This window comes from Onychostoma macrolepis, chromosome 09 (genome assembly GCF_012432095.1).
Source record: "Onychostoma macrolepis isolate SWU-2019 chromosome 09, ASM1243209v1, whole genome shotgun sequence".
NCBI lineage: Eukaryota > Metazoa > Chordata > Actinopteri > Cypriniformes > Cyprinidae > Onychostoma > Onychostoma macrolepis.
The window spans coordinates 9,261,950-9,288,935 of NC_081163.1; the positions used below are offsets into that span (position 1 = coordinate 9,261,950).

The 26,986-nt window shown below is 37.6% G+C and overlaps 1 protein-coding gene across 1 annotated transcript in view; it reads left to right on the forward strand.

Annotated features, from left to right (window-relative positions):
• Nucleotides 1-26,986, forward strand: part of abca12 (ATP-binding cassette, sub-family A (ABC1), member 12) — an 80,060-nt gene that overhangs the window by 51,197 nt on the left and 1,877 nt on the right. The window contains 30 exon segments of the mRNA XM_058787691.1: nt 129-269; nt 272-416; nt 1,046-1,160; nt 1,245-1,574; nt 2,569-2,638; nt 2,730-2,864; nt 3,001-3,156; nt 4,050-4,233; nt 4,324-4,542; nt 6,417-6,613; nt 7,041-7,198; nt 8,021-8,257; nt 9,095-9,242; nt 9,428-9,674; nt 10,275-10,364; nt 11,133-11,232; nt 12,003-12,130; nt 12,861-12,948; nt 13,370-13,475; nt 14,524-14,578; nt 17,930-18,107; nt 18,477-18,592; nt 19,461-19,620; nt 20,068-20,321; nt 20,443-20,647; nt 21,747-21,856; nt 21,987-22,137; nt 25,441-25,575; nt 25,933-26,036; nt 26,802-26,894. Of these exon segments, the coding sequence (XP_058643674.1) occupies nt 129-269; nt 272-416; nt 1,046-1,160; nt 1,245-1,574; nt 2,569-2,638; nt 2,730-2,864; nt 3,001-3,156; nt 4,050-4,233; nt 4,324-4,542; nt 6,417-6,613; nt 7,041-7,198; nt 8,021-8,257; nt 9,095-9,242; nt 9,428-9,674; nt 10,275-10,364; nt 11,133-11,232; nt 12,003-12,130; nt 12,861-12,948; nt 13,370-13,475; nt 14,524-14,578; nt 17,930-18,107; nt 18,477-18,592; nt 19,461-19,620; nt 20,068-20,321; nt 20,443-20,647; nt 21,747-21,856; nt 21,987-22,137; nt 25,441-25,575; nt 25,933-26,036; nt 26,802-26,894 (4,555 nt within the window).

A 26,986-nucleotide genomic window follows, 5' to 3' on the forward strand; every position in this document is an offset into this window, starting at 1 on the left:
GATGCAATTCGATTCAATTCCATTGAGATATAGATTTCCACTGTTATCTAGGAGCAGCAGGCCTTTGAGGTTACTATGACAACAGATCACTTCCCTTTTATACACATGAGCTCTGCTCATCTTCACAGGCATTATTTTCAAACTTCCTGAGGAGACCTCCAGCAGCCTGCCCTCGAACATTGACTACACCATCCGAATGAACATCGAGAATGTCATGCGCACCGACCGCGCACGGAATCCCTTCTGGGTGAAAGATGCCTTCATGTCAGCTACGAGACCCAGCGGTACAACCGAGGCTTCGTGTACCTGCAGGAGAGCATCGAGAGAGCCATCATCGAAATGCAGACGGGTAAAGCCATAGATGAGCCCGCGGTGCAGATGCAGGCATTCCCTTATCCCTGCTACTTCAAGGATGAGTGAGTGTCTCACAAGCACAAACCCCACATACACACTGAGCACCTCATATGAAGACTGAGATGGTCACGCAAGAGGTGGCATCTGAGCAAATAATCAACAGTTTACACCAACACTGAACATCTGCTCTGTTTTGTTCATTAGAAATAACTCTAGCGGGATGAATGTCTAGTATTTCATAAAAATACTAGATTTGCATTTGTTTAATAAAACAGCATTGCTTGCAAGGCAGCTAAACAATTTTGTAAGCTTAGGTTTGGCTTTGGTTCTGTGTAGATGAAGTGCTGGATCAGAGCTGTTGTCATGGCACTGAATTTTCCGTTGGCTGTGTATGAGAATATTTTTTTTTGGAAACAAATGCAAAGTTTCTTTTGGAAGATGGATGCACTATAGTGACAAGCTTTTTCCAAAGAAAATGTATTGCAAACCAAATTAACGTCTGAATTACAGTAGTTATATTATAATACTGTGGGTCATCGATTTAGACTTTTAATTACAACTCTAATCAAAAAGGTTCTTGACTTAAGTTAGTCAGTTCATCGGTTCCTTGTCAATATTTGAAGTTATATAGAGTGATATGTGTAACAAATGTGTCCTTAACCTGCTAATCTCAAATCTTTCTACCCCCCAGGTATCTCAACAGCATTGCTTTTGCCTTCCCAATGGCTCTCATGATTTCCTGGGTGCTGTTTGTTGCCCACTTTGTGAAAAAACTCGTCCACGAGAGAGAACTGCGACTTCATGAGGTATGGAACCAAAGCATATTTTTTCTTTAGTTCTTTCCCACAAACTTTAATTAGCTTTCTAAAGTCTTTTCACTCTTCCCACAGTACATGAAAATGATGGGGGTCAATCCCATCAGCCATTTCTTTGCCTGGTTAATTGAAAGTGCTGTGTTCCTGCTGGCGACTGTCATCATCCTCACTATCATTTTGAAAGTTGGCGGCATCCTTCCTCGCAGCAATGGCTTCGTGCTCTTCCTCTACCTTTGCGACTATGGCTTCAGCGTCCTTGCAATCAGCTTCCTGGTCAGCTCCTTCTTCGATAAGACTAACATCGCCGGGCTGAGCGGCAGCCTTATCTATGTCATCTGTTTCTTCCCCTTCATCGTGCTGATCCACTTGGAGGACAATCTTTCCTTCAGTGTGAAGAGTGCTCTGGTCTGTACTGCATTTAAATCAGTTTGCAATTTAACATCATTGCCAAAAAATGACATTCAATCTGACGTTATAACTTTTATTCTATTCTTTGTGATTTGTAAAACACTGTTCTGTCATGGTGTGGATCTTTTTGCATCTTATATTTTTTATTTTATTTTATTTTGTTTATTAGGTCACTTCTCTCAATGTAGGTTTCAGGTTTTACTATTACTGCAGGAACCAAATATTCTCACACACGCACAAAAGTCCCAAGAACAGCATGTTTTCTCAGTAAATGCAGGAAGAAATTCTTTATGGATAATTTATTTATAAATCAAAGCCAGGCGGGACATTTAACAAAAGTCATTTGCATTCTTTGAGTGGTGAAATGTAATTATCATAGCAGCTCCACAAGTGAAATATCACCCACAAATGTGAAACCACATAATTCGTAGAAATGTTAATGCGAACACCAGCAGAGGACTAATGCGCAGGCAGCGGCAAAAACATCTTTACATGTAATATGTCCATGAAGAGTGGGGGTTATAAAGTTGTTTTGTTGAATTATTGCAGAATTGCATATCCATGTTGGCATTTTCTTTGTTTTGATCTGTTTTTGTGCAAATGAGGCGAGTTAAAAGTGCTTTTGCAGGAATTTAAGTCAATATTGTTATATCCATATGGACATATATTTTACTGTAGTTTTTTCCACAAAACCCATTAATTCCACATTATTTTGTTAAAAATGAATTCTTAAATGCGTTAGGGTTTTAACTACAGTTTATTCACCAATAAAGGAAGAGTTCACTCCAAAAAAATATAAATTATTTAATCACCATGTCATTCCAAACCAGTTTGACTTGTAACAACTCACCTTTTGTAAGAAAGTAATGTAAGTGACATGATGGCGAGTAAATGATGACAGAATTCGATTTGGGGTGAACTAGTCTTTTAAATGATTTAATCGATTGACAGCTGTAGTATAAATCTCACAGTGTTTGTTTTTGGTCCACAGAGTCTCTTTTCTCCGACATGCTTCAGTTACGCCAGCCAGTATATTTCCCACTATGAAAAACAGGAAGAAGGTATGCCGACACAAACCCCTCAGACTGTCTGCAATTAGTGTTTGTTTGGGATAATTACATTGACTGAATGCATTGTGTACTTACACCTCAGGCATCCAGTGGAGCAACATGTATATCTCTCCTCTGGCTGGTGACACTTCGTCCTTCGGTTGGCTCTGTTGGCTGCTCCTCATCGACTCAGTGGTATATTTTATCATTGGGATTTACATCCGCATGGTCTTCCCAGGTATGTGTGAGTTGCTCAGTTGCGAAACTCATCAGATTTTGTTTGTGTGGTTAGGTAAAAAGAATATTCATAACAATATTCATTTTTAGAAGTGGAGGTATAATATTATTGTTTAATCTATTTTTCTCTTAATCAGGAAAGTATGGCATTGGTGTTCCGTGGTACTTCCCAGTGACTCGGTCCTTCTGGACAGATATGTTCAGCTGCTGTAGCAGAACGCCAAAGAAAATAGGCAGAGGGCTGCTCTTTACTAACATGATGCACGAACAAAACAACACTGACAAGAGCAAAGGTACATTATTACACAGTGCTTTGGAATACTTGATTCTGATTGGTCTGTAGCAGCATTGAGCGGTAAAGTACTTTTGCATGAGTGCATATCTGTATATTTGATAATTGTCTGTGGCAACATATAGTATTGGTGCTGTCTTCATGTTTCTCATTTTCCTTTTTTTTTTAAACCAATGCAAGTTAAATTAGTTAATTGGTGCAATGATTATAGACTGAAGTAGAAACAGAGGAAGACAAATATTGTAGCTAAATATTACATTACAGTAGATTACCTGCACTGCCATTCAGAGGTTGGTAAGATTTTTGAAGGTTTTTAAAAGAAGCCTCTTAGGCTCGCCAAGGCTGCATTTATTTGATTAAAAACAGTAATATTGTGAAACATTACAATTTAAAATACTTGTTTTTTCATTTTAATATTTTTTCAAATGCAATATATTCATGTGATGACAGTTGAATTATTCAAATTTGTAATTTTCTAGTAATCAGGAAACATCTCTTCTTACTATCAATATCAAACTAGGTTATAATATAATATAATACCTTTTCATTTTAGGAATCTCTTTGAATAGAAAGTTCACAAGAACAGGATTTATTAGATTTTTTTGTAACTTTTTAAATGTCTTTACTGTCATTTTTGATCAATTTAATGTCCCTTTATAAATAAAAGTATTATTTTCTTTCAAAAAAGTTATTACTGATATCAAGATAAGAATACTGCTGATCAAACCTTTGAGCATCTGAGGGATTTGCTTCAGATCTGTTTGCTCAAATATACTTGCACACTCTACCTTCTTTGAAGGTGACACAGATTGTAATTGTAGGATAAATTTTAATCCTTTCAGTTTCTGTGTGATATTTTAACATCTTTGCTTCTCTTTATCTGTGTCCCTGTAGGTAAAAGTAGCTTGGCGGGTAATGGAGAAGAAGACTTCTCAGGATTGCCTGTTGGAGTCTCTCTGTATGGCCTGACAAAGACCTACGGCAACCGGCATGCTGTAGACAATCTGAACCTTTCTTTCTATGAGGGACATATCACCTCTCTGCTGGGTCACAATGGAGCTGGAAAAACCACCACTATGTAAGAGCATAACAGCCTATTGCATCTTCAAAAAAAACGCAATTGGTTTTAATGAGCATAAAAACTGAAAAATGTATTTTCTTGTTTCAGGTCACTTCTGACAGGGTTGTTTGCACCCTCCAGCGGCACCATTGAGGTGAATGGGATGGATATGCAGACGTCTATAGATGATGTGCGTAAGGAGATGGGCGTGTGCATGCAGTATGATGTCCTGTTTGACCACCTTACCACAAAGGAACACCTGCTGCTATACTCTCAGATTAAAGCACCCCACTGGACCAAACAGGAAGTGAACGAACAAGTGCGAAGGTAAGTTTCAGTGCTTGCCTTACAGTATGTTTTTATGTTGTTCTGTAACACTCCCTTAGAGAAATGAACTTTTTACAGAAGCTATATGTTATCTTAACTCATATTACATGTAGGTTTGCAATGTGCCCTTAATGGTGTTGGGGAAGCTACTTTAAACTACTTTAAAACTGAAGATTCCCACACTACAACCTACTCATAATTTAAAGTAGTTCAGCTGCTAAGTCAAACTACACTCAGTGCTTAATTTGTAAATTTCGAGGTCCCGGAACAAAGCGGGGTGACGGATCCGGCATGTGATTAGAGAAGGAAGAGGTAATGGAGCATTCAGACGATCACATTGGTGGGCCAGTTTAAGTGATTAACAGTGTGCATCAGTTGCTTTTATTAGGGTTCGTACATAAAAAAAACCTGAAAAAGCCATGAAATTTTGAAACAGCAATTTCCAGGTCTGGGAAAAATAAAATAAAATAAAATAAATAAATAATGGAATTTTATTTCACAAATCTCTGTAATAGAGTTATAATTAATCCTGTCCAGAATTTCGTGGGGGATTGTGTGTATATCGCATTTTACTCATCCCCCCAGCTTTCAAATTTATAATGAGGGAAATTCCTGCAAACATTTATTCAATATAGCAAGTAGGTTATATGAGTAAATAAATCCACACAAACTAGCAGATTAAATCAGTCATTTGAAAACAGCGTAAGTGATTGAACTGGACCGCGCCTTCTCTCTTTCACTTTCTCAAAGTGGCTTCACATCAGCGCATCTCGTCTGCAATACAATGAGCTGCTGCACACTGTCGCTGATCCAAGACTTTCGCTCGCATTTCGGGACAGTTGACAAATTTGTCACTTGCTTAATCGGGTCATTGTTGCATCGTCACAAAAATGCACGTTTTTTTAAGCTAATCAGTACTCGCGCGCTCCAGAGGCGGTCTCAAGGCTGAGCGCTCACAGTCACATCCAAAGCCGCCTAGCGAGTATCATATTGAGTTTATTTTCGTAGTTTGTTGTTGAGCCTAAGTGGCCAAATACACACAAAATTACGCAAAAATGGCCGTCCTGGCGAATATCCAGGTTTTTTCTTAAGTAAATGTGAATAGTTGAGAAAGAAAATGCACGCGTATAGGCTATTGGAACCGTGCATGTCTTGTGAGAGCAGAGAAGTTCACATGTCGCGTCTTTTGCACGCTCAGGTTCTTTCATCTTCAAATGTAGATGTGCCGCAAGCGCGGTCATTATGGATGATTTTTCATATATGCACACTATAGGTCAGCACAAACTTATTTCATATTGATGCGTGAGGAGGGGGATTCGACAAAACGAGGTGCCGGATCCGATTTCGGAGGTTCCGGATCCGGCTTGTTCCGGCACAAATTAAGCCCTGACTACACTGATGCTCTTTAAAGGGATAGTTCACCCAAAAATGAACATTTTGTCATCATTTACTCACCCTCATGTCGATTCAACCCTGTATGAGTTTCTTTCTTATGTTGAACATAAAAGAAGATATTTTGAAGAATGCTGGTTACCAAACAGTTGATGGTCCCCATTGACTTCCATAGTATTTATTTCCCTTCTGTGTAAGTCAGCGGTGACTAACAACTGTTTGGCACTTCAAAATATCTTCTTTTGTGTTCAGCATAAGAAAGAAACTTATACAGGTTTGGAACGACATGAGGGTAATGATATGGCTTAGCGGTTATTGAATGGGTTGGTAGAAGTTTGTTGGTTCAAACCCCACAATGGATGGTCCATGAACACACTGTGCCCTTGAGCAAGGTGTATTGGCCCAGATCACTGTAGATACTGGAAGAGCATCAGCTAAATGAGAAATCTACATTAACCTGGTCCCTCTTTTTCCTGTCTTAGAATCCTAATGGAAACAGACATGCACGCCCACCGCCACAAGCGTGTCGGCACCCTGTCAGGAGGTATGAAAAGGAAGCTATCCATCTCCATTGCCTTCATTGGAGGCTCACGGCTGGTGGTGCTAGATGAGCCGACCACCGGGGTGGATCCCTGTTCCCGACGCAGCATCTGGGACATTGTCCTTCAGCACAAGCAAGGTGAAATCCCCTTGCAATTCAGACCAGGGTGAAAATAATCTCCTGGCTTGTACCTGTAGCAAACTCCACAAAGGACTTTGTTCTTATCGGGTATCTGACACTTGGTTTAGAATTTAATTAGGCTTGAATGGATTTTCTCAAGGTGCGTGCAGTCAAATCCAGACAGGGAAAAATCCAGACGCAGATGTAGTAACGACTGATTGTTATCCGTCATGCTCCCTCTGATGTTTAATTATCTTCCGTGGAGACAGTTAGCGAATTTATCTCGAGCAAGGATTTAAGACCGTAAAAGAGGGTCATGTCAGATTCTTCTGCGTTATCGTTGTACATCAGCTCTTTGTTCAGAGTCTGTCTCTCTCTCTGTCTGCCTGTATCAGTGGATCTTTGATTTGACATGCCTCTGTGTTGGTTTTGTTTAACTGTCCAGAGCGTACCATCATTCTTTCCACCCATCACCTGGATGAGGCTGAAGTTCTCAGTGACCGCATCGCCTTCCTGGAGCGCGGAGGCCTCAAATGCTGTGGTTCGCCCTTCTACCTCAAAGACAAGCTGGCTAAGGGCTACAACCTCACCCTCACAAAGAAGGTACATGTGTGTCAGTGTGTCAGTTACTCCAACTGAGTTCTTACTGAGTTCAACTCTCATAAAAAGTACCAAGGTAGTACTGGAGTACAATACAAAGGTATAATATTAATACCAAGATACACTGATATACACAAGCATTCAACGTTTGGGGTTGACTTTTCAATGTTTTTCAAAGAAGTATCTTATGCTCACCAAGGGAGCATTTATTTGATAAAAAATAGAGTCAAATGTAATACTATGAAATTTTTATTTTTTTCCATTCAAATACTTTTTTCCATTGAAAGACATTTTCTGATGTAATTTATCCCTGTGATGGCAAAGCTGAATTTTCAGCAGCCATTACTCCAGTCTCCAGTGTCACATGATCCTTCAGAAATCATTCTAAAGCTGATTTGCTGCTCAAGAAACATTTCTTATTATTATCAATGTTGAAAACGGCTGTGGTGCTTTATTTACATTTAATTTTATTAGCTATATTTTATCTATATTTTTTAATGGTGAATTTAATCCACTTTTTTCAGTATTCCTTGAATGTAACTTTAAAAAGAACAGCATTTATTTGAAATATAAATCTTTTATAGCATTAAAAATGTCTTGACTGCCACTTTTGACATTTTTTTAATTAACAGTATTAATTTCTTTCAAAAAAAAACTTACTGACCCTAAACTTTTGATCATTATTGTATATATTCAGTGGAATATAATGAATATTATATTCATATACCATGATATTACTGTGGCAATATGTGTCATTGTGGTGTTCCAGAATTTATATTTTATAATTTGTCATATTATCAACATGCATTTCTATGTTTTTTCTAGGTTCAGACTCCTGATTCCAACGATAAGTTTAACATTGAAGAACTCAGGGCTTTCATTCAATCCTACCTGCCTGACGCTCAGCAGAAGGAGGGAGAGGTGGGCGATTTGGTCTATGCCCTCCCATCGTACACCCCCCAGAACGCAGCTGCGTACCAGTCTCTGCTCACCGGTCTGGATCAGAATCTGGACAAGCTTCAGCTGGGCTGCTATGGCATTTCCGACACCACCCTGGAAGAGGTAATTATCAGATGAAGACCCAGGTGCAGGACTGGATTATGGACTCGGCCAGTTCCACTGGGCTTCAGACTGCTTTCCCAGCGACCTTTAAAGCCTCAGGCAGTGCAGCCCAAGACTGCCAAAGGAAGCTAAACCATACTAGGTTCCCTGGGATTCTTGGCTCATATAGTCCAAGCCTCACAATTTGCTTCACTCCAAAATCAGATTATAAGTAGGGCTGGGAGATATTTAATTATTGAAATGCTATTTGTGTAGGCTACTTATTTTAGTCATCTAATGCAGGGTTTCCCAACCTGACAGTCATGGCTACCAGCTGAGGTTGCCGAGGCTTTTAGTTCACACCAAGAACGAGAACTATAAAGATTATCGCTATTGCTATAGTTATCGTCCTTGGTGTAAAAAGGCTTTAAATTATGACAAAATTGTAATATTTGTTTGAACTTTGCATTTTAAGATTTAAAGATTTTCATGCTTTTCAATATTCCCAAAGTAAATTTGCTAGTAAATTTGACAAATAATTACCAATAATTGGCAAGTAACACATTGAATTTAACACATTATTTTGATTTTGAAATTCTACCCCAAATGTACCCCAATAATAATTTTATTTACACAAAAATCTTTTTTTAAGCAATGTACAAATACTTACATTTCAATCAAAGTGCATAGTATTTATGAAGGATTGGGGATTGTAGAACATCCCAAGTAAAATATGGTTAAAATGTGAAGAAAAAGAAAAAAAAGGAACCACTGCAATAATGTTATCCTAACAAAACCATAGGAAAACATGATACAACCCTGTCCAGGTGCACTCATAAAGACGCTGTGTTTTCTCAGGTGTTCCTGCAGTTGACTCGAGACGACTTGGAGCCTAAAGAAAGTGAAACCTGGTCTGTATCAGAGTCTGTGATAGCGAATGACATGTTTGCCTCAAGAGACAGCATTCCTGACGATCTCAACAGCACGTACCTTGGAGAGAAAGCCAGTAAGTATGCTTTTAGGACCAGTTTAGTTTCTTGCAGAAGTTTGTGGAATATTAGTTCCATGACCTGTACTTTCCCAATTACCCCTTGAAAGCTTTGAAAGCTCATCTTTAGAATTTGCCTGGATTGAAGAGGTGAGATGATTGCCTCTGTCTCATGTGGCACACTCTCTTCTTCTCTTTTATAGGCCTCACTGGGACCTCAGCCGTGCGTGGGTTTGCTTTGACCACGCAGCGGGTGATGGCCATGTTGCTGAAACGCGTGCATCACTCCAGGAGGGACTGGAAGGGGCTGTTCTCCCAGGTGTTGTTGCCTGTACTCTTTGTAATTGCTGCCATGGGCCTGGGCTCCATCAAGAGTGATCTTCAGCACTTTCCTAAGATTGTGCTCTCTCCTGCTCTGTACCACGTTGATGAACAGTATAGCTTCTTCAGGTTAGACTCACTTTTTCAAAAAATGCAAACATTTAAGAAATATGGGTACTGCCGAAATAAAGACATTTTAATTTGTTTTAATAATCTATTCATTTACATCTTTGCATTTTGCAGACACTTTTATCCAAAGTGACTTACATTGCATTCATGGTATACATTTCATCAGTCCATGCATTTTCTGGAAATCAAACTCATGAAAAAGAAGGTTGATAATGTTGTTACGACTTTTATCAGGCAATTTTTCTTCAGAGTTTTTTATTACTAAATGAACACAAGGAAATAATTACATGCAAATTACATCATGCTCATGTAAACATTTTTGAGTGATGATGCTAACTAATTGCTAATTAATATTTTGAATTCCTTACAGTTAATGAGGTTTATGACAGAGATGCTTTTAAAACACCTCTCAATAGTATGGGACACTGGCACAAAACTAGCTAATTGCCACATTTTGCTGATGCAACTAATGGCCAAAGAGAAGCACATAGAACCATTGCAATATTTCTGATGTTTATTTTTTGGCACCATCAAAGTAATATCAAATATAGTGTAATTTCACCCAGTCTTAAACATTGCCATTGCATGTTCTCTCCACAGCAATCAGAATCCTGCCACCAACAGTCTTGTAGATTCCATGATGTCCCATCCAGGCATTGACCACGTTTGCACGAGAGACCCCACAGATTCGTAAGTAATCATCCATATGTCTTAGTGACCCAGCACTCTGAGCTCAGTAATCAGACTGCAGGCCGCCCTAAGCCATGAGTGATTACATATCACAGCATCAGCTCACCTAGGCACTGCAAATGGCTTTCATTTTTGCCGGCTATGATTTCAGCCCCTCTGATCTTCGCAGGTCTGTTCCTAAGCTCTGGTCGCCGTCTCTTTTGCTAAGCCCTGGGACTCTGATACTCTGTCTGCTTGTATCAGTGGGTCTTCTCGTGTTCCTGGTCAATTTCATCACACTAATGTGCCACTTTTAGTTTTCTATCACTGTTTTTTATCACGCTATTTTCCCATCTCGGCTCATCTTACTCTTTTTCCTCACTCTGTAACTCGCTCACAAACACTCTCTTGCTTTTTTGTTCACTGTTTTTCTATTTCTCTCTTTCACCCACACATCTGAAAGCTCTGCCTTTTGTAATTCCACTGTAAGAGCTTATAATAATGCTCCTGTATATGGGCGTAAATCTCACAAAAGAACCTCTCTGCACATATTTTTGTGAGATTCACTCAGGGATCATTTACATTTCTCATGCATTTCCTGTTTATAGGATCGATTTTTTTTTTTTCATTGTGTTACGAGCCCCTTTGAAAAGTCTATGGGTAAAGGGGTGTAACAAAATAGTGGGGAGAGTCTTTTATACCTTCCAAATAATCATCACACTGTTCCTGCACGTAGAATATTGTATTCTTCTTCTTTTTGCTACAAGAAAACATTTATTTTTTTTACAGGGTTTGTAAAGAGAGATCTGCTGCAGCAAGTGAGACCTGGATCTCCAGAGGCAACAGCTCTGCTACATTTACCACCTGCAAGTGTAGCAACCAAGTGCAGGTGGGTCAAACAGAGCATAACCATCATAACACAAACAACATTATCACATATCCTCAATGATGTGCATCTCTCAGCGTTTAAATATTGATAAAGATCATTAGTGTTTCGATAGCGTGAAGGAGATTGTCGATCACAGCAGGGTTGCGCGCCCTTCAGAATTGATTTCAGAAAGCCTTTTATATTCAATTCCTGGCTTTGAGGCAACAACGAGGAAACAAACATAATGCAGAATGAATATTGTAATTTAAGCAAGTAGAAACATGGAATGTTTAATAATTCTAAATCATATGATATATAAATAATGTAATGTAAAAATAATGATTTTTCTGTTTAATTTACACAAACATGATCATAAACAAAAAATATGTTATTTACTTAATATATTTTATTAGTAATTCACGTTTGAAATGCCACCTTGTATTTAATTTGAATCAATCATGTCTTTAAAAAAAGCTTTGGTGTACATGTTGTGGTTCTCCATGAAATTTAAATTGGTTGTTGGCTGTTTTTTCAAGGTATTCAATTTAGTTTAACTTAATTTAGGGAAATATGTCAACCGAGGAAAAAGAATTACGCATTGTGGAGTAAATAGGCCTTATTAGTTAAGTTAAGGATGTAATAAATAATGTTTTGTCACCAAATTTGTGTTAATCTTGTGCCTGTACTTCTTCTTGTCATTTAAATTCAGCTTCCTGTGGGGCGTGGCCAATTCTACTCTTGAATTGGCAGGGATCAAATAGTTAAATCATTCCCTTTTCTCTCCCTTTCAGTCATGTCCTGCATCCAATTTCGAACCACCTCACAAAATAAATCCATCATCCCAGGTTGTCTACAACCTGACGGGCATCAACATAGAGGACTACCTGCTGGCCACTGCCAATGACTTCATCAGAAACAGGTGAATTTTATCACACGTAGTACTTCACAGCATTAAACTAATTTCACAAGATATTTCCTTTATGTCACAAGTTCAAAATATGGTGAGGTGGAATATTAAGGAATTTATGAACCGCTGGTAGGCTGATTAATAATTAAAGAGGAAGCACTTCGGTTTATCCCGTCTTTACCGTGGCATTTCTGACCAGCTGACATTTTCCATCCTAGTCAAATAGCACACAGCACTGGGGCGTGCTGCTAGCATGAAAATACTTTATTACACCTAAAATAGTAAGGCTAGCATTTATTATTCATACATTGCTCTTCCAAAAAATTGTAATATAATACACAGCCCTGCCTCTGTGTAGTGGTGAAAATAGTAATAAAAAAGGCAAATCACAGCTCTTGTAATAAATTGAGTGGAAATTCAACAAAGGCATAAAACTATTAATTAACAGTATATCAAGGAAAATGTCTTTAGTGTCTGAAAACACTACATTTATTGTTAAATAAATTGAGATTTAATGTGTAAAGAATGTTGGAAAGAACATAAATTTGCATGCTCAGTCCAATTATTCTAAAAGAGATTTTTTTAATCCTAGAAACCATGAAGCAAAAAACCTACACAAATGCATAAATGGTATCAAAAAAAAAGAAGAAGCTTCCAGTAAATGTGTACAACAAGTGAACAAAATGTTACACGAGCCAGGATTTATGAGCCCTAACGTAAGTTGTTTTGTGCTTTGTTTCAGATATGGAGGCTGGGACTTTGGAAAGCCTCTTCCCATTGATCTTAAGATGGACATGTTAGATGTGCCAGCTAACAGAACCCTTAGTAAGGTAATTTGGATGAGTGATATTACATTGCCCCAATGGCAAAGTGGCTCATTGTCCCAACGTAGCAGTTTATGTAGACACTAACAGGCTGTGTTCCAAAACCAAGTAAGCTGCCACGTAGGCATCATTTTAATGCATCATAATCACCCTCCTGATGTAAAAGCTGTTCCAAAAGGTAGGCAGTATAATTATGTTGCCCTCTAAGATACTTTTTTTGGCAAACTTTTAAGGCAATATTGCATGCATTCTTTGTGAAGAATGCAATGTGAAAAAAGAAAAAAAAAAACTTTTAAAGATGGCAAATAAAGCAGGGGAAAGAGTTGATTCAGTACCAAAAAAAAATGATGAGTCTAAGTACAGTACAAATGCATTATTTTACCCTATATTATTACCCAGCTGTGTATTTTTATGCCTGTTGAAATAGGTTTGGTATAATCCAGAAGGTCACCACACCATGCCTGCCTACCTCAACAGCCTTAACAACTTTATCCTGAGATCCAATCTGCCACCAGAGAAACGACAACAATATGGTTAGTTAAATCTCTCTCTCTAATACTGTATAGTTTTGTAGATTCTATATATCTAGATTTTGTAGACTCTAGAATCTATAAAATTTCATATACACTGCTATTCAAAAGTTTGGAGTCAGTAATGTAATTTTTTTTTTTAAGTTTTTGAGCACCAAATCAGCATCTTAGTAGGACTGAAGATTAAAAAAAATTCAGTTTTCTCATGACAAGAATAAATTACATTTTAAAATATATTAAATAAAATAGTTTAATTTGTAATAATATTTCGCAATATTACTGTTGTTACTTTATTGTTAATCAAATAAATGCAGCCTAGGTGAACATAAAGGACTTCTTTTAAAAGCATTTAAAAAAATCTTACCTACCCCAAACTTTTAAACGGTAGGGTATATCTAATATTTTTCACGTTGTATAACAGATGAAATGTGTTAGGTTAGCTTGAGTTAATGTGCACTTAGACTTGCATTTCTAAAGTTTTGACTTGCTGTGTAAGGTCTAATCCACTTAGCAGCTTATTCTGAGCAAGAGCCGCCCACTTAGACAGGAGAAGACCGTCTAACTGACTGCAAAGAACACAGCTAGGTTCTTCTTGTCTTCATGAATCAATAAATACTGTGTTTATCTAAAATATGTTTTTTGCTATAGTCTGAAATATAATCCTTGCCCTCTGAGGCTGAAAATAATGTAATACCACTACCCTTAGACAGAGGGCAGTGTGTCTTTTCTGTCTCCCACCATGAGGCAGAGCGGTCTGAATGCTAATTAGAGGTGCTGAGAACTGAAATGAAGGAATAGAGCTGGTCTTATTTCAACACTGCCAGACTGGCCCAGTGGCTGAGATTCACTGTCCGCCTCCAGGCAAGATTAATGCAATCCCACCAGTCAATAATGGAAAGGGGGGATGCATTCATTCAAATGTAGCAGGTGAAGTCATTCAGGGCAAAACAGAGCATAAATTCAGAAAAGGTTCATGGGAGGAGCAGATTGCCAGTCACGTGTTTGCCGGGCAAGTGTATATTTTCTCATGTGCTAAAATCTCTCTTTACAGCCATCTCCATATCCAGCCACCCTTACCCTGGACAAGTGCAAGACGAGGATGTCATGTAAGAGCACACACACACATATCCATGCATGCTTGCACGTCCTTCTGTCTGGCAGCTAAAGTAGATAAAGTACTCTGTGGGACCAAATGCAGACTGAGCGTATTAGTACGGCCGGTACAAAATCACAGACCCAGTGGTGGGGAAAAGAAAGCAATCAGCCAAATGATGGGCTTTAGATAAGATATGCAAACATTGCTCTGACATTTTCATTCTAGTGGAGCACTTGAACTAATGTAATTTGACTCCTGTATTTACTCCTCTTTGATTTTTTTTTCCTGAGCTTGGCTTATTGATTACTAACCCAATATAATGTGTGTTTACTCTGAAGGTGGTTCGGAGGTTAATTGATTCAGTGTCGCCACCCAAACATGCTTGTATTTTGAACACTTTGGGCAATTTCAACCGTGCCTAAATTTGAAAGACACGCTCTTTAAAATGAGCGCAATTGTTTCATTCTCGCAGCTTGGATGAGCCTGGCTTGACGCCTGCTACTTTGGCCTGAGAAAGGGATTTCTTAAGAAGGGAAGCAACATGTAGAGAAGGCAGGAAAAGGAAGAAGAATTGGTTGGCTACTCAAGAAAGCCCCTGAGAGTAGCCGAAAAGAGCAGAAAGTAATGCATTCATATACCAGACAATTATATCAAAAGCAAAGTCCCTTTAAGGCAAGTCCAGCACTTGGTGGCCATATTGGTAACAGCCTCAGGCAGCTGTTTCAAATACAAATAGAGTCCTGAAACCCAGAATTGAGTTGGAATTTTAAAACTTCCAGGGTTAAATGGCTGGTGTTAACCCAAGCTCAAATTATTTTTACGTTTTATTCTACAACATGTATACATCAGTAAAACCCCACTTATGATTTTTTAACAAGTGGCTAAATGAGACTACAGAGATTGTTGGGGACATTAATCGTCCTTATGCAGAACAGAAAAACTCATCTATAGTCCACTTTAAACCGAGGGGGTTGTATTTTTACTGCAAACTCTCAAACATTCTCCCAGCTTGTAGATTTTGAATAAAAATTTGTTGGAAAATTAGTGCTGGTGACATTGAAGACATGTAACCGTTTACTTTTACCAACTGTTTTTAGGCTTCAAAATTTATAGAAGTTGTGTTTATTTGTGAAGATGATACTAATGAACCAAACATGTAAGAATCATGTTGGTTACAGAGCTTATTTTCTGCACCTTTGGAAGCCAATTGGCTTTTTTTTTTCAAGGGAACCTTTCTACAAAATTACGTCATCCCTGCAGCACTCTATTGAATCTACTTCAAAATCTTAAAAGATTATGTTTCAGTAACATATTTTAATCTGTGATTGCTAACAGAGAGTTGATGATGAATAGCTCATAGCTGATGAAATGTGATTGTTTGACGGTAGCCATATTTTTGAATTATATGTTTGTTGTTATCTTAGTTAGGGCCTAAACGATCTCAAGTGATTTAACTGTAGTTTAAGTTAAGTTAAGTCAAGTCGTGACGTATTGTCATTCCATACTCGAAATGGTGCTCTGCATTTAACCCATCCAAGTGCACACACACAGCAGTGAGTAGTGCACAAGTGTGCACGCGCACACGCGCACACGCACACACGCACACACAGAGAGCGCAGTGGTGCTTTGCTCAAGGGCACCTAAGTCATGGTATCAAAGGTGGAGAGAGTGCTGTTCATTCACAATCCCCACCTTCAATTCCTGCCGGTGTGAGAATTGAACCAGCAACCTTCAGGTTACAAGCCCGACTCCCTAACCAGTAGGCCACGACTACCCCCATTTTATCGCCATTTTTTATTTTACAGCTTTTCTGTAGCTCAAATAGTAGAGCATGGCGCTAGCAACGCCAAGATCATGGGTTCGATTCCCAGGGAAAGCAAGAGCTGATAAAATGTAAAAACTGTAACTTGAATGCAATGTAAGTCGCTTTGGATAAAAGCGTCTGCTAAATGCATAAATGTAAATGTAAATGTATTGCACCACCAACTGCCTGGAATAGTTTTATCTAAGTGAGACTGAATTTAATAAAATAACCTATTGTTTTCAGAAATTATAGCTAAAATAGGTCATGTCCAACAGTCTTCATTGGCATCAGATGGTCGCGTTGGATTCAAAGTAATGATGAGTGCTACAATATGAGCAAGTCAATCTAACAAGGCTAACAATTAGCTTCTTATCCCTTGACGTCATTGATCAACTGACTGGTGTTCATGTGGCTCAGTGGTAGAGCATTGCATCAGCAGCGCAAAAGGTCGTGGGTTCAATTCACAGGGAATGCACATACTGATAAAAAACAAATGTATAGCCTGAATGCACTGTAAGTCGCTTTGGATAAAAGGGTCTGCTAAAAAAAAAAAAAACTGAGACCTACTTATCTGAATATAAAAGTGATCTTCGCTTTTTCGTTCAGGCTCAACTCTCTGTGGAATGGGTCTTCTGTCTTTCCCTGAGATCAGTTCGTTCTTATTTGTCCTCCATTCTCAGTTTTTTTGGAGGCGCAGTTGTTGAGAGCAGAGATGGGAAGCAGAGGGGCAGCATTAAAGGCAAAAGCTCAGCTGGTGTCTGGTAGAAGAAGAAGTGTCCTGCTGAGACTGAACTCTTGATCGTCTCTGACTCTGTCTTACACAATTCTCGCAGATAGAGAGATCTTAATTCTTATGACTTTCATCTTTTCTCCTCACTGTGTCTGGTGCCGCTGTAAGTGCATTGAGCTTGACTGAAGAACAGTGTTAAGCTCATGTGAGAGACTGTGGGAAATTTGAAGTTCAGTTTGTATTGTAAGGGTAAGACAGCATGACATGCATAAAGTGTCTCTCACTGCATTTGACCACTGCCGCAGAACATCTTCTGCTCTGCTAGTGCATGTTTAAAGTGCACAGATATGTACCAATTTACTTTATTATTACACATTTCAGGTTTTAATGTGAACAATGTATTAGTGCATGTAATAAATATACACATGCGTTCAAAAGTTTAAACCATTCAACCGTTCAAATTCATAAAAAGTGACAGAAAATATTTTAAAATAAATTATGTTCTTTTGAACTTTGTATTCATCAATGAATCCTTTATTATTAAAATGTATAATGGTTTCCACAAAACACATACACACACACACACACACAATATTTTTCAGGTATTGAAGATAAATTATTCTTGAGCACCAAATCAGCATATTGAAATGTTTTCTGAAGACTGGAGTAATGGCTGCTAAAAATTCACCTTTGCCATTACAATATTAAATTACATTTTCATTGTATTTTTGATCAAATAAATGCAACCTTGGTGAGCAAAAATATTTCATTCAACAAAAGTAAAAAATAATATTACTGACCATTTACTTTCTTTTCATCTCCACAAGGGTGGGCGGTTTGGTCAGCATCCTGGTTGCTCTCTGTGTCCTCACTGGTTACTCCATCATGACTGCAAGCTTTGTCATCTATGAGGTTCAGGAACATCACACTGGCTCCAAGAGACTCCAGCAGATCTCTGGCATCAGCGAACCTTTCTACTGGATCATCAACTTTTTCTTTGATATGGTACTTAAGTATTAGTTGATATATTTCAGCCTTTCAGATCTGTTGCACTGATCTGAAAAAAATCCAAAAACCATGAACAATAAATTACAACCCAGAACATGAAATACCCTTTTGTGAGTTCTAAGATGAATGCAAATTTAATTATATAATTTATTTAATATTAATAATATCCAAAAGAGTATTGCATGGCGCTATCAATGCCAAGGTTTTGATTACCAGGGAAGGCAAGAACTAATACCTTGAATGCAATGTAAGTTGCTTTGGATAAAAGCATTTGCCAAGTGCATAAATGTAAATTAATGCAAGTGTTTACTATGCATAATACATAAGACTGTTTGTATTTATGAGGTCTTTTCTATGTCATTCCAGGCTCTTTACATGGTTCCTGTGGTCCTCTCGGTGGCGATGATAGCAGCGTTCCAGCTCCCAGCGTTCACAGATAGGCAAAACCTCGGCGCGGTCACACTTCTGCTGGTGCTATTTGGGTCAGCATACATTAGAGTCCCTTTACCACCAGAGATTTTCCTGTCACAAGACAGACGTCTCATTAGAACGTCTCAGAGCTGACAGGTCCTCAAGGCACTAGAGCTTCATGAATGTATTATTCAGCAAATGCTACACGTCGCAGCATTGGCAAAAGGGGAAGATTTAGATAATGCGTCGTCTTTCAGGTAAACACTGCTAGAAAGAGGAGAGCTGCTCGAAGCTTTCCTGAAAGGCCTGGGCTCTGAAGAAGCGATTTCACACACTCCGTCACCCAGTTAATTGCATTGTGGAGAGCAGTGAGGCCACTCACAGTCAGTCTTTAGGCTTCAGAGCTCCAGGCTGCTTGGGAGGCCCTTCATTGTGTGAAGTCAGCAGTCTGGCCCGCATTCATCTGCCTGTGAGCTCACCGGCTCTCGGCCCATAAATAACCACACATCACAGCAATCCGACCACTCTCCCTTCAACCTGCTTAATTGCTTTTGTTTAGCTGAGCGGTGTGGACTTTCCAGCACTAACAATACATGTACAGGCCAGGGAACGTGCACATATACACACATGCAGTACCCCCTCGGTTTAAACACATCCTCTTCTTTGACCCTGCCACCCCAATCACCAAGAGTAATGAATAAAAAAGCAGATCATTCTGTGCAGCTGAAGAGGAGAGAGAACGCTTCACGAAGAGGAAATAGATGAACTCATTTATCTTCTGGCCTCTTAGCTCAACTGTGGAATATATTCTCTCTTTGCTAAACTCAAAGCAGAAGTCTTACTATGGCTTTTTTGTCTTCCTCTATGTTGTAATTCTACTCTTTAGATGCGTCTTTGAAGCTTGCCACTTACCACATTGATTTCATGGTTTCTTTTCAGATTCTCTACCTTCCCTTGGATGTATCTTCTGTCTGCGGTATTCAAGGATACAGAGATGGCCTTTATCGGTTATGTTTGCATCAATCTCTTCATCAGTGTCAACACCATCATCTCCACATCCATTATTTACTTCCTTGGTCAGCTCAACCAGAATGACCAGGTGAGAGAAGCGTCAGAGGGACTTTAACATAACCATGACACATTTTGCCCCAAATAAAATAAAATAAAATAATAAATAAATAAATAAAATCTTAGAAACTGGTTTCAGTTTCTTTTGCAATTTCATTGCAATTTTGCAATAAAAAAATTTAATGTAAAATTTAATGATCAATTTATTGTATCCTTGTTGAGTAAGAGTAAAAAATGAATTAAAAAAACTTTCTAACCCCAAACTTTTGTATAATATAATATAATATAATATAATATAATATAATATAATATAATATAATATAATATAATATAATATAATATAATATAATATAATATAATATAATATAATATAATATAATTAATATATATTTTCACTAGGCAAATGATGATTAAATAGACCTGAGTAGCTTTGCACATCATTCTTCCTTCTCTAACTTGCTTTCACTGTCCGTTTCAGAGCATCCAGGATGTGTACCGTACCATGAGCAACATATTCCTAGTCTTCCCTCAGTTCAGCTTTGGCAATGGGTTGATGGAGTTGGCACGGGTTGACATGCAGGTGCAGATCTTGAGCGCTTTTGGAGTGGACGCCTACAAGAACCCCTTCAGCATGGATGTTCTGGGCTGGATGTTCATCTCCATGTTCCTGCAGGGTTTCATCTGCTTCATGCTTCGCCTGCTACTTAACAAGACGCTCCTTCGCAAAATCAGGTATACCTGAGGCTCTGGCACCATGGATTCAAACTGAAACAGAGCTAAGTTTTTTAAATTTTACTTTGTAGTGCAGTGTACAATTTTTACATTTGTTATGCATATGTGTATTTCTTCGTAGATGGTTAGTCTGCTGGAAGAAGAATGTTGTTCAGAGCTATAGCCCCAATGAAGATGAAGATGTGGTGGCTGAACGTCTGCGTGTGGACCGTGGAAATGCGAATGCTGATATTCTGCAGGTTAACCATCTGACTAAGGTGTACCAAAACCTGAAAAAGAGGGTACAGGCGGTGAAGAGGCTGTCTGTGGGCATCCCAGCTGGCGAGGTCTGTGCTATTTTCATAGTAATATTTATTATGAGAGCATTTACATGCACAAGAAAATTATTGAATTAAAATAAACAAATTGGCATTTGCAACCCATTTTACTTCCTTAATATGAAGTACACACTACCAGTCAAAAGTTTGGAGTAGTTACATTTTTTAATGCTTGGTGACCATAAGTCTCATAAGTCTGCTTAATATTTTGGAGGAAACCGTTATATACTACCTTTCAAAAGTTTGGGATAAGCAAGAAAATAAATGAATACTTTTATTTAGCAGGGATGCATTAAATTGTTTAAACATGACAGAAAGGACATTTATAATGTTATAAAAGATTTCTATTTAAAATAAATGCTTTTTATTCATCAACAAATCCTGAAAAACATGTATCATGGTTTCCACAAAAATAATAAGCAGCAAAAACTTTTTTATAAGTACCATTATTAATAGTTGAGCACCAAGTATAATGGATAATAACTGGGCACAAATTGATCATGTGACACTGAAGACTGGAGTTATGGCTGTTGAAAACTGCATTGCCATCACAGGAATAAATTACATTTTAAAATATATCAAAATATGAAACATTTAGACTTTAACTTTGTAATAGTATTTTTACTGTATTTTTAACCAAATAAATGCAACCTTGGTGAGTATAAGAGACTTCTTTAAAAAAAAAAAAAAAAAACATTTCTTAATTCTTAATTAGTCCAAACTTTTTCACAGTAGTGTGTTTCCAATTATCAACATAAACTGATAATTTTGTGCATTGAGAATTGACTGGATTGTGAAAAGTTGGTGTTCCATATTAATATTAGGATTTATAATACTCAAAAAATGTGTACCAAGAAAGCACTTTCGGTAAATTCAAACATGATATGAAATGACCAAATCAATAATAATTTAACCACAATGTGTTATTTATCTGAAAATGCAGCTATATTCCCAGAAAGTCTTGTTCAAGGCACTTGGTGTATGCTGTGCTTCATTATATTATTCAGTTCTGAATGGTTTTTCATAGAAGATTTATTGAGCTCTTAAGAATAATCGATGACAGCAAAACATTCAATGTAAATGAATGGAAGGTCAATATCTTTCTTAGTGCTTTGGATTGCTGGGAGTCAATGGTGCAGGAAAGACCACTACCTTCAAGATGCTGACAGGAGACATTAGCCCTACTGATGGCTCGGCCAAGATCCGTGACATTGACGGGTACCTTTTTTTTGATCGGTTACTTTTACTGTTGCTCACCATCTTTTTCTAATGCACTCAGACTCTTTTACTAGACATTTGTGTTTGGTTTCATTGCATGTTCATAAATCTCCCTGGCCTGTGTCCTCAGGAGAATGGTTGACATCATAGACTGCAGGAGAGAGGGCATAAACATTGGTTACTGCCCCCAGGTGGACGCACTGGATGACCTCCTGACTGGAGAAGAACATCTCTATTTTTACGCCCGTATCAGGGGCATCTCCAAGAGGGAGACTGACCAGGTAAGGTTACAGCTATATCAATGTCTGTTTCGTTCTGGCCAAGGCCAGTTTCATATTAAAGTGACCTACAAAAGTGCATGTTTTCTGTTGTATGGTTGTCAAAAAATGTACTTAAGTTTAAGTATTTGATACTAGTCAAAGCGCCAGTTTCAAGAGCTCAGAAGTTTGGGTCTTTTTTTGAAAGAAATTAATACTTTTGTTCAGCAAGGATACAATTAAATTGATCCGTGCATTTATGATGTTACAAGAGATTTCTATTGTAAATAAATGCTTTTCTTTTGAACTTTCTATTTATCAACAAATCCTGAAATATTTAGCATGATTTCCACAAAAATATTAATCCGCACATCTGTTTTCAACATTGATACTAATAACGATAAATGTTTCTGGAGCACTAAATCAGCATGTTAGAATGACTCCTGAAGGATCATGTGACGCTAAAGAACTGAACTAATTGGCTGCTAAAAATTCACTTTTGCGATCAATAAATTATATATTAAAATAGAAAACAGACATTTCAAATTGCAATAATATTTAAAAGTCTCACTGTATTTACAATATTTTTGATCAAATAAATGCAGCCATGGTGAGCATAAGACACTTTGTTCAAAAATGTCTTACCAACTCCAAACTTGAACAGTAGTATGATGTGAATACATAAGCAAATTCAATTTAAAGTAAAAGTCATACATGCACAAGTTTAAAGGTAGTCAGCTGTCAGTACTTTTGACACCTTATTATGTGCAACTACATTAAATGTATGCTGCTAGTAGAATTTGATGATTTGAAATGAGAGGCAAGAGATGAGGTGAAACAGACAGCTATCTGTTAAATCATGTCACAACCCACTGACATCCTTTTACACTCTAAGAGAGATTTTGCATCTGTTTTTCGTCAAGTGGTACTCTAGCCTGATAACGTCTTTCCACACACGTAAAAATGTCAGGAAATGGAGGTTTAACAGTCATTTTGAAAGGACCAGCATATATTTTGATTGAGATCCTGCTGTTGCCATCAGGCTTTTTAACTCTTAACTAACTTCACCGGTTTTTCATCGACCCACCTGGAAATCCCTGCCGGACTTCTCAGTAAGATACGAATAGATCTTAGTTTACTATAGTCCGAATATTGCATTTGACAGAAAATGGTTGGCTCTCCTCCGCATTGATTAATGAGGAAGCTAATTAATCTTGCATTCTCTCAGGATTATTGGTAAAAAGCACTTCTGTAAAACTTGCCTTTGGCTGCAGATGTGAACTCTTTATCAGTTTTCCTAAAGATTAAAACACTGGTCTGTGGGAATATAGCTTGCGTAAAGAGTTGCAATGTCATATTAGCATCTTATTATGAATATTGATTGGAATAATGAATAACAATGAAGTTGGAATAGTGTTTTTATTAAACAAAACATTTTTTGAATGTGTTAAATGTTGGCGTGTGTAACAGTGAATCATACTTTGATTGCTTTTATAAAGCAGCAGCAATGTCAATATGAGAAAAGTCACCAAGGTTCAATAAATAGGTAAATGTGTGGAATAAATGAGCTTCTAAATCAAATTTTAGAGTCAAAGACATCCATTTTTGTAATGCAGAACTGGCTGTGCTGTTCTCTAGATACATAGGGGAACTGTTTAGAAGACAAATCACATTGGTTTATGTCTATTTTCTCTGTATTGCATCCACACAATAGTTTGATCAAGAAGCCTTATGTTTGAACTGAATATAACCACCCCATTATGATCACAGACTGAGACACATTTATGACGTTATGAGCACATGGATCAAACACGCACATACCTCTCTGTCAAGCTCTAACTTAATTCAGGTTTGTCTCTCTGCTGATACTTGGTTAGCCTGCAGAAAAAGAATCTCAAATATTGCATATAATCTTTTACAGTCTTACAACCTTCTCAAAGGTGAGTCATCCACAGAAATTGTGAAAATGGAGTCCCTTTGTAGATAAAAGTCAAAATTAAGATGCTTTATGAAACAGTATTTGATTACAGTAGTTACATTTTTATTAATTCACTGTTTACTCAACCTCATGTTGTTTTAAACCTACAGCATATGACTTTCATTCTGCCAAGGAAATGCTTTGAAGAATGTTCATGCTGCTTTTGTTTATACAGTGAAAGTGGATTGTGACCAAGGGCAAGACTTTCAGGGAATAATTTGTTCTGTTTCTTACATAAAGCTATCTATTGACTTCAGAAGACTTTAGGAACATTAATAGTAATATAGAAGTCATATTTGACTACTTTTGTGCCTTTTTCCCTTCTGGAGCTTGACAGTCTCTGGTCACTATCCACTTTCATTGTAAGAAAGAGCTGCTTGAACATACTACAACATTTGTCCTTTTGCATTATCTTCATATAAAGAAAGTCATACAGGTTTGAAATGACATAAAGATGAGTAAACTATAGCAGAATATCCATGTTTGGCTGAACTAACCCGTTAAATCTTTAAGAAAGTTAATATAAAGTGCAACTTTGTCATAAATGAAGTAAAACCAGCACCCTGTAATGATGATGTTACCCTTGTATAAAAAGGCAGGGAAGGAATTGATTTAACAATCTATGAATGCCATCAGTCATCTTTTGGCTACCAAGGCTTTGTGTAAAAGCTGCTGAAACTTTGAAATGGCTTTTGTGGTTTGGCCCATTAACTTGGATTAGAGGATTTAGAGGAAACGGCTGGTAAATTTTGATGTCCTGAGGGAAGCGTGCAGTACAATACCAACCCAAAAGGATGATCTGTAGGTGCATATAACCCCTGTTACACGGAGAGTTCTTTATGGTTTCTTGCAGGTTTATGAGAAGCTATTTAAATTCATAGAATGTCTACTTGGATCCTTTGATGTATGAATCCAATTAGTTAAATGAATGCACAAACCATGACATGCTCTGTGTGGGGTCAAATGTCAACAGGCATTTAATCAAAACATTATTCAAAGTGACTCATTATGATGTCAAGACCACACAGTTAATGTGTTAGAACAACTTGTTAAGCCTTTTTGGGGACAATTATTGCTTTGTTAATCAAAAATAAATTGCAGGGAAATTATGACTAAACTATAAGTGTGGAACGTGCTTTAAAGTAAGGCTGCTTGATTTGGGGGGTGAACATAATTGCGATTTTTTTCAAATAAAAAATTGCAATTTACAATGGCTTGGTTTGCTGTGCTTGTTTATAATAATAATAATTATTATTAGCAAAAGAAGATATTACTACTGTAATATTTCACATTTGAAAATGTAAAGATCAAATGATCTGCTTTCTTATTGCTTTCTCTTTTCTCTCCAGGTTGTGAACTATCTGTTGAAAAAGTTGGAGCTCAATTACCATAGACACAACACAAGTGAGAGCTACAGTTGCGGAACACGCCGGAAGCTGTCGACAGCCTTGGCCCTGATCGGAAACCCTCAGATCCTTCTCCTGGTGAGCAAAAAAATGCACATTATCCTGCCAAGCTGAGACTAGTTACTGTTCAGTTAATTATACAGCTACACTATAAATCACTGTATTGCATGTTGTTCTGAGTTTTTGCTCAGAGGGGTTTGATGGGTAAAATGTTGCACACTTGTTACAAACACCTCTGAAATGCGTTGGTGTGCTGTTTGGCCAAAGTCTCATAGTATATGAGCTATTCTGACTTCAAATTTTGGCTCGGTGCATTGCACGATTGCATTTACCTGGAGAGTGTGTGGGTTTTGCATTAGGTTTTTCTTTTGTTCTGTAAGCGCAGAGAAACATCCCACATGTTTCTTACTGTACATGTCTCCTCTAACCTCTAAGGATGAACCCAGCTCTGGAATGGACCCACGTTCCAAACGTCACCTTTGGAAGATCATCTCTGAGCAAGTGATGGGCAAATGTGCTGTGATCCTGACATCACACAGGTAATGATCGCTCCTGCCTCACGCTGCATCGGCTCTTCCAAACAAATAGGAGGTAGTAATGATGCATTAAGGCATCGAAATTGAGTCTTGAAAACCAGGGGTACAAATATGAGGGACTTCTTTTGTAAATTATAAATGCAGCTAAATATTTTCATGTACTGTATACAGACCTATTTGCGCTGAGAAAAATATTAAGCATCATTTTATTAAGACAGTAACTGGCCTTTATATTTTCATTGTACTAAGGAACCCTCTTTTAGATGTTAGATATATGTATCGAAGAAATATCTTTCAAATTCTTTTCAAATGCATTTGTATTTCACAAAACTGTATGAAGATTAAACATTACATATTATAACAAATGCAGAATTTTTTATTTAAATTAATTTAAATAAATATCTTTAAGTATATACAGTATATGTATGTATGTACGTATGTATAGTAGTAAACAGATTACCTTTAACCATTGTTTTGACATTAACAAATGTAGTAAATATAAATGGTTATATATATATTTCTATGTATTTTTATATATTTAACAGTCCTAGAATTTTTAGGCTTTACTAAGGATTGCCTGAAACTGTAAATAGATTTTAAAAAGATTTCAAGTTTGAAGACAGTGATATATTATATACTAAGATGCTATGTATATCGTATTCTGTTTGTAATAAGTATGGTGCGATTCTGCAGAAAGTTTTTGTCAGTTTTGATGGGTTTGAGAAAGTTGATCGGAGAGTTTCAGTAATATGTATTTGTGTCCTACAGCATGGAGGAGTGTGAGGCCCTTTGCACCCGTCTGGCTATAATGGTAGAAGGACAGTTCAGATGCCTCGGCTCCCTACAGCACATCAAAAACAGGTCAGCGGTGTATCTTCCTGTATCCTCTCTTTCCTCCTACCAATTATTTTCCATGGTTCTCTCACATCTCCTTTTGTTTTCCACACTTATTG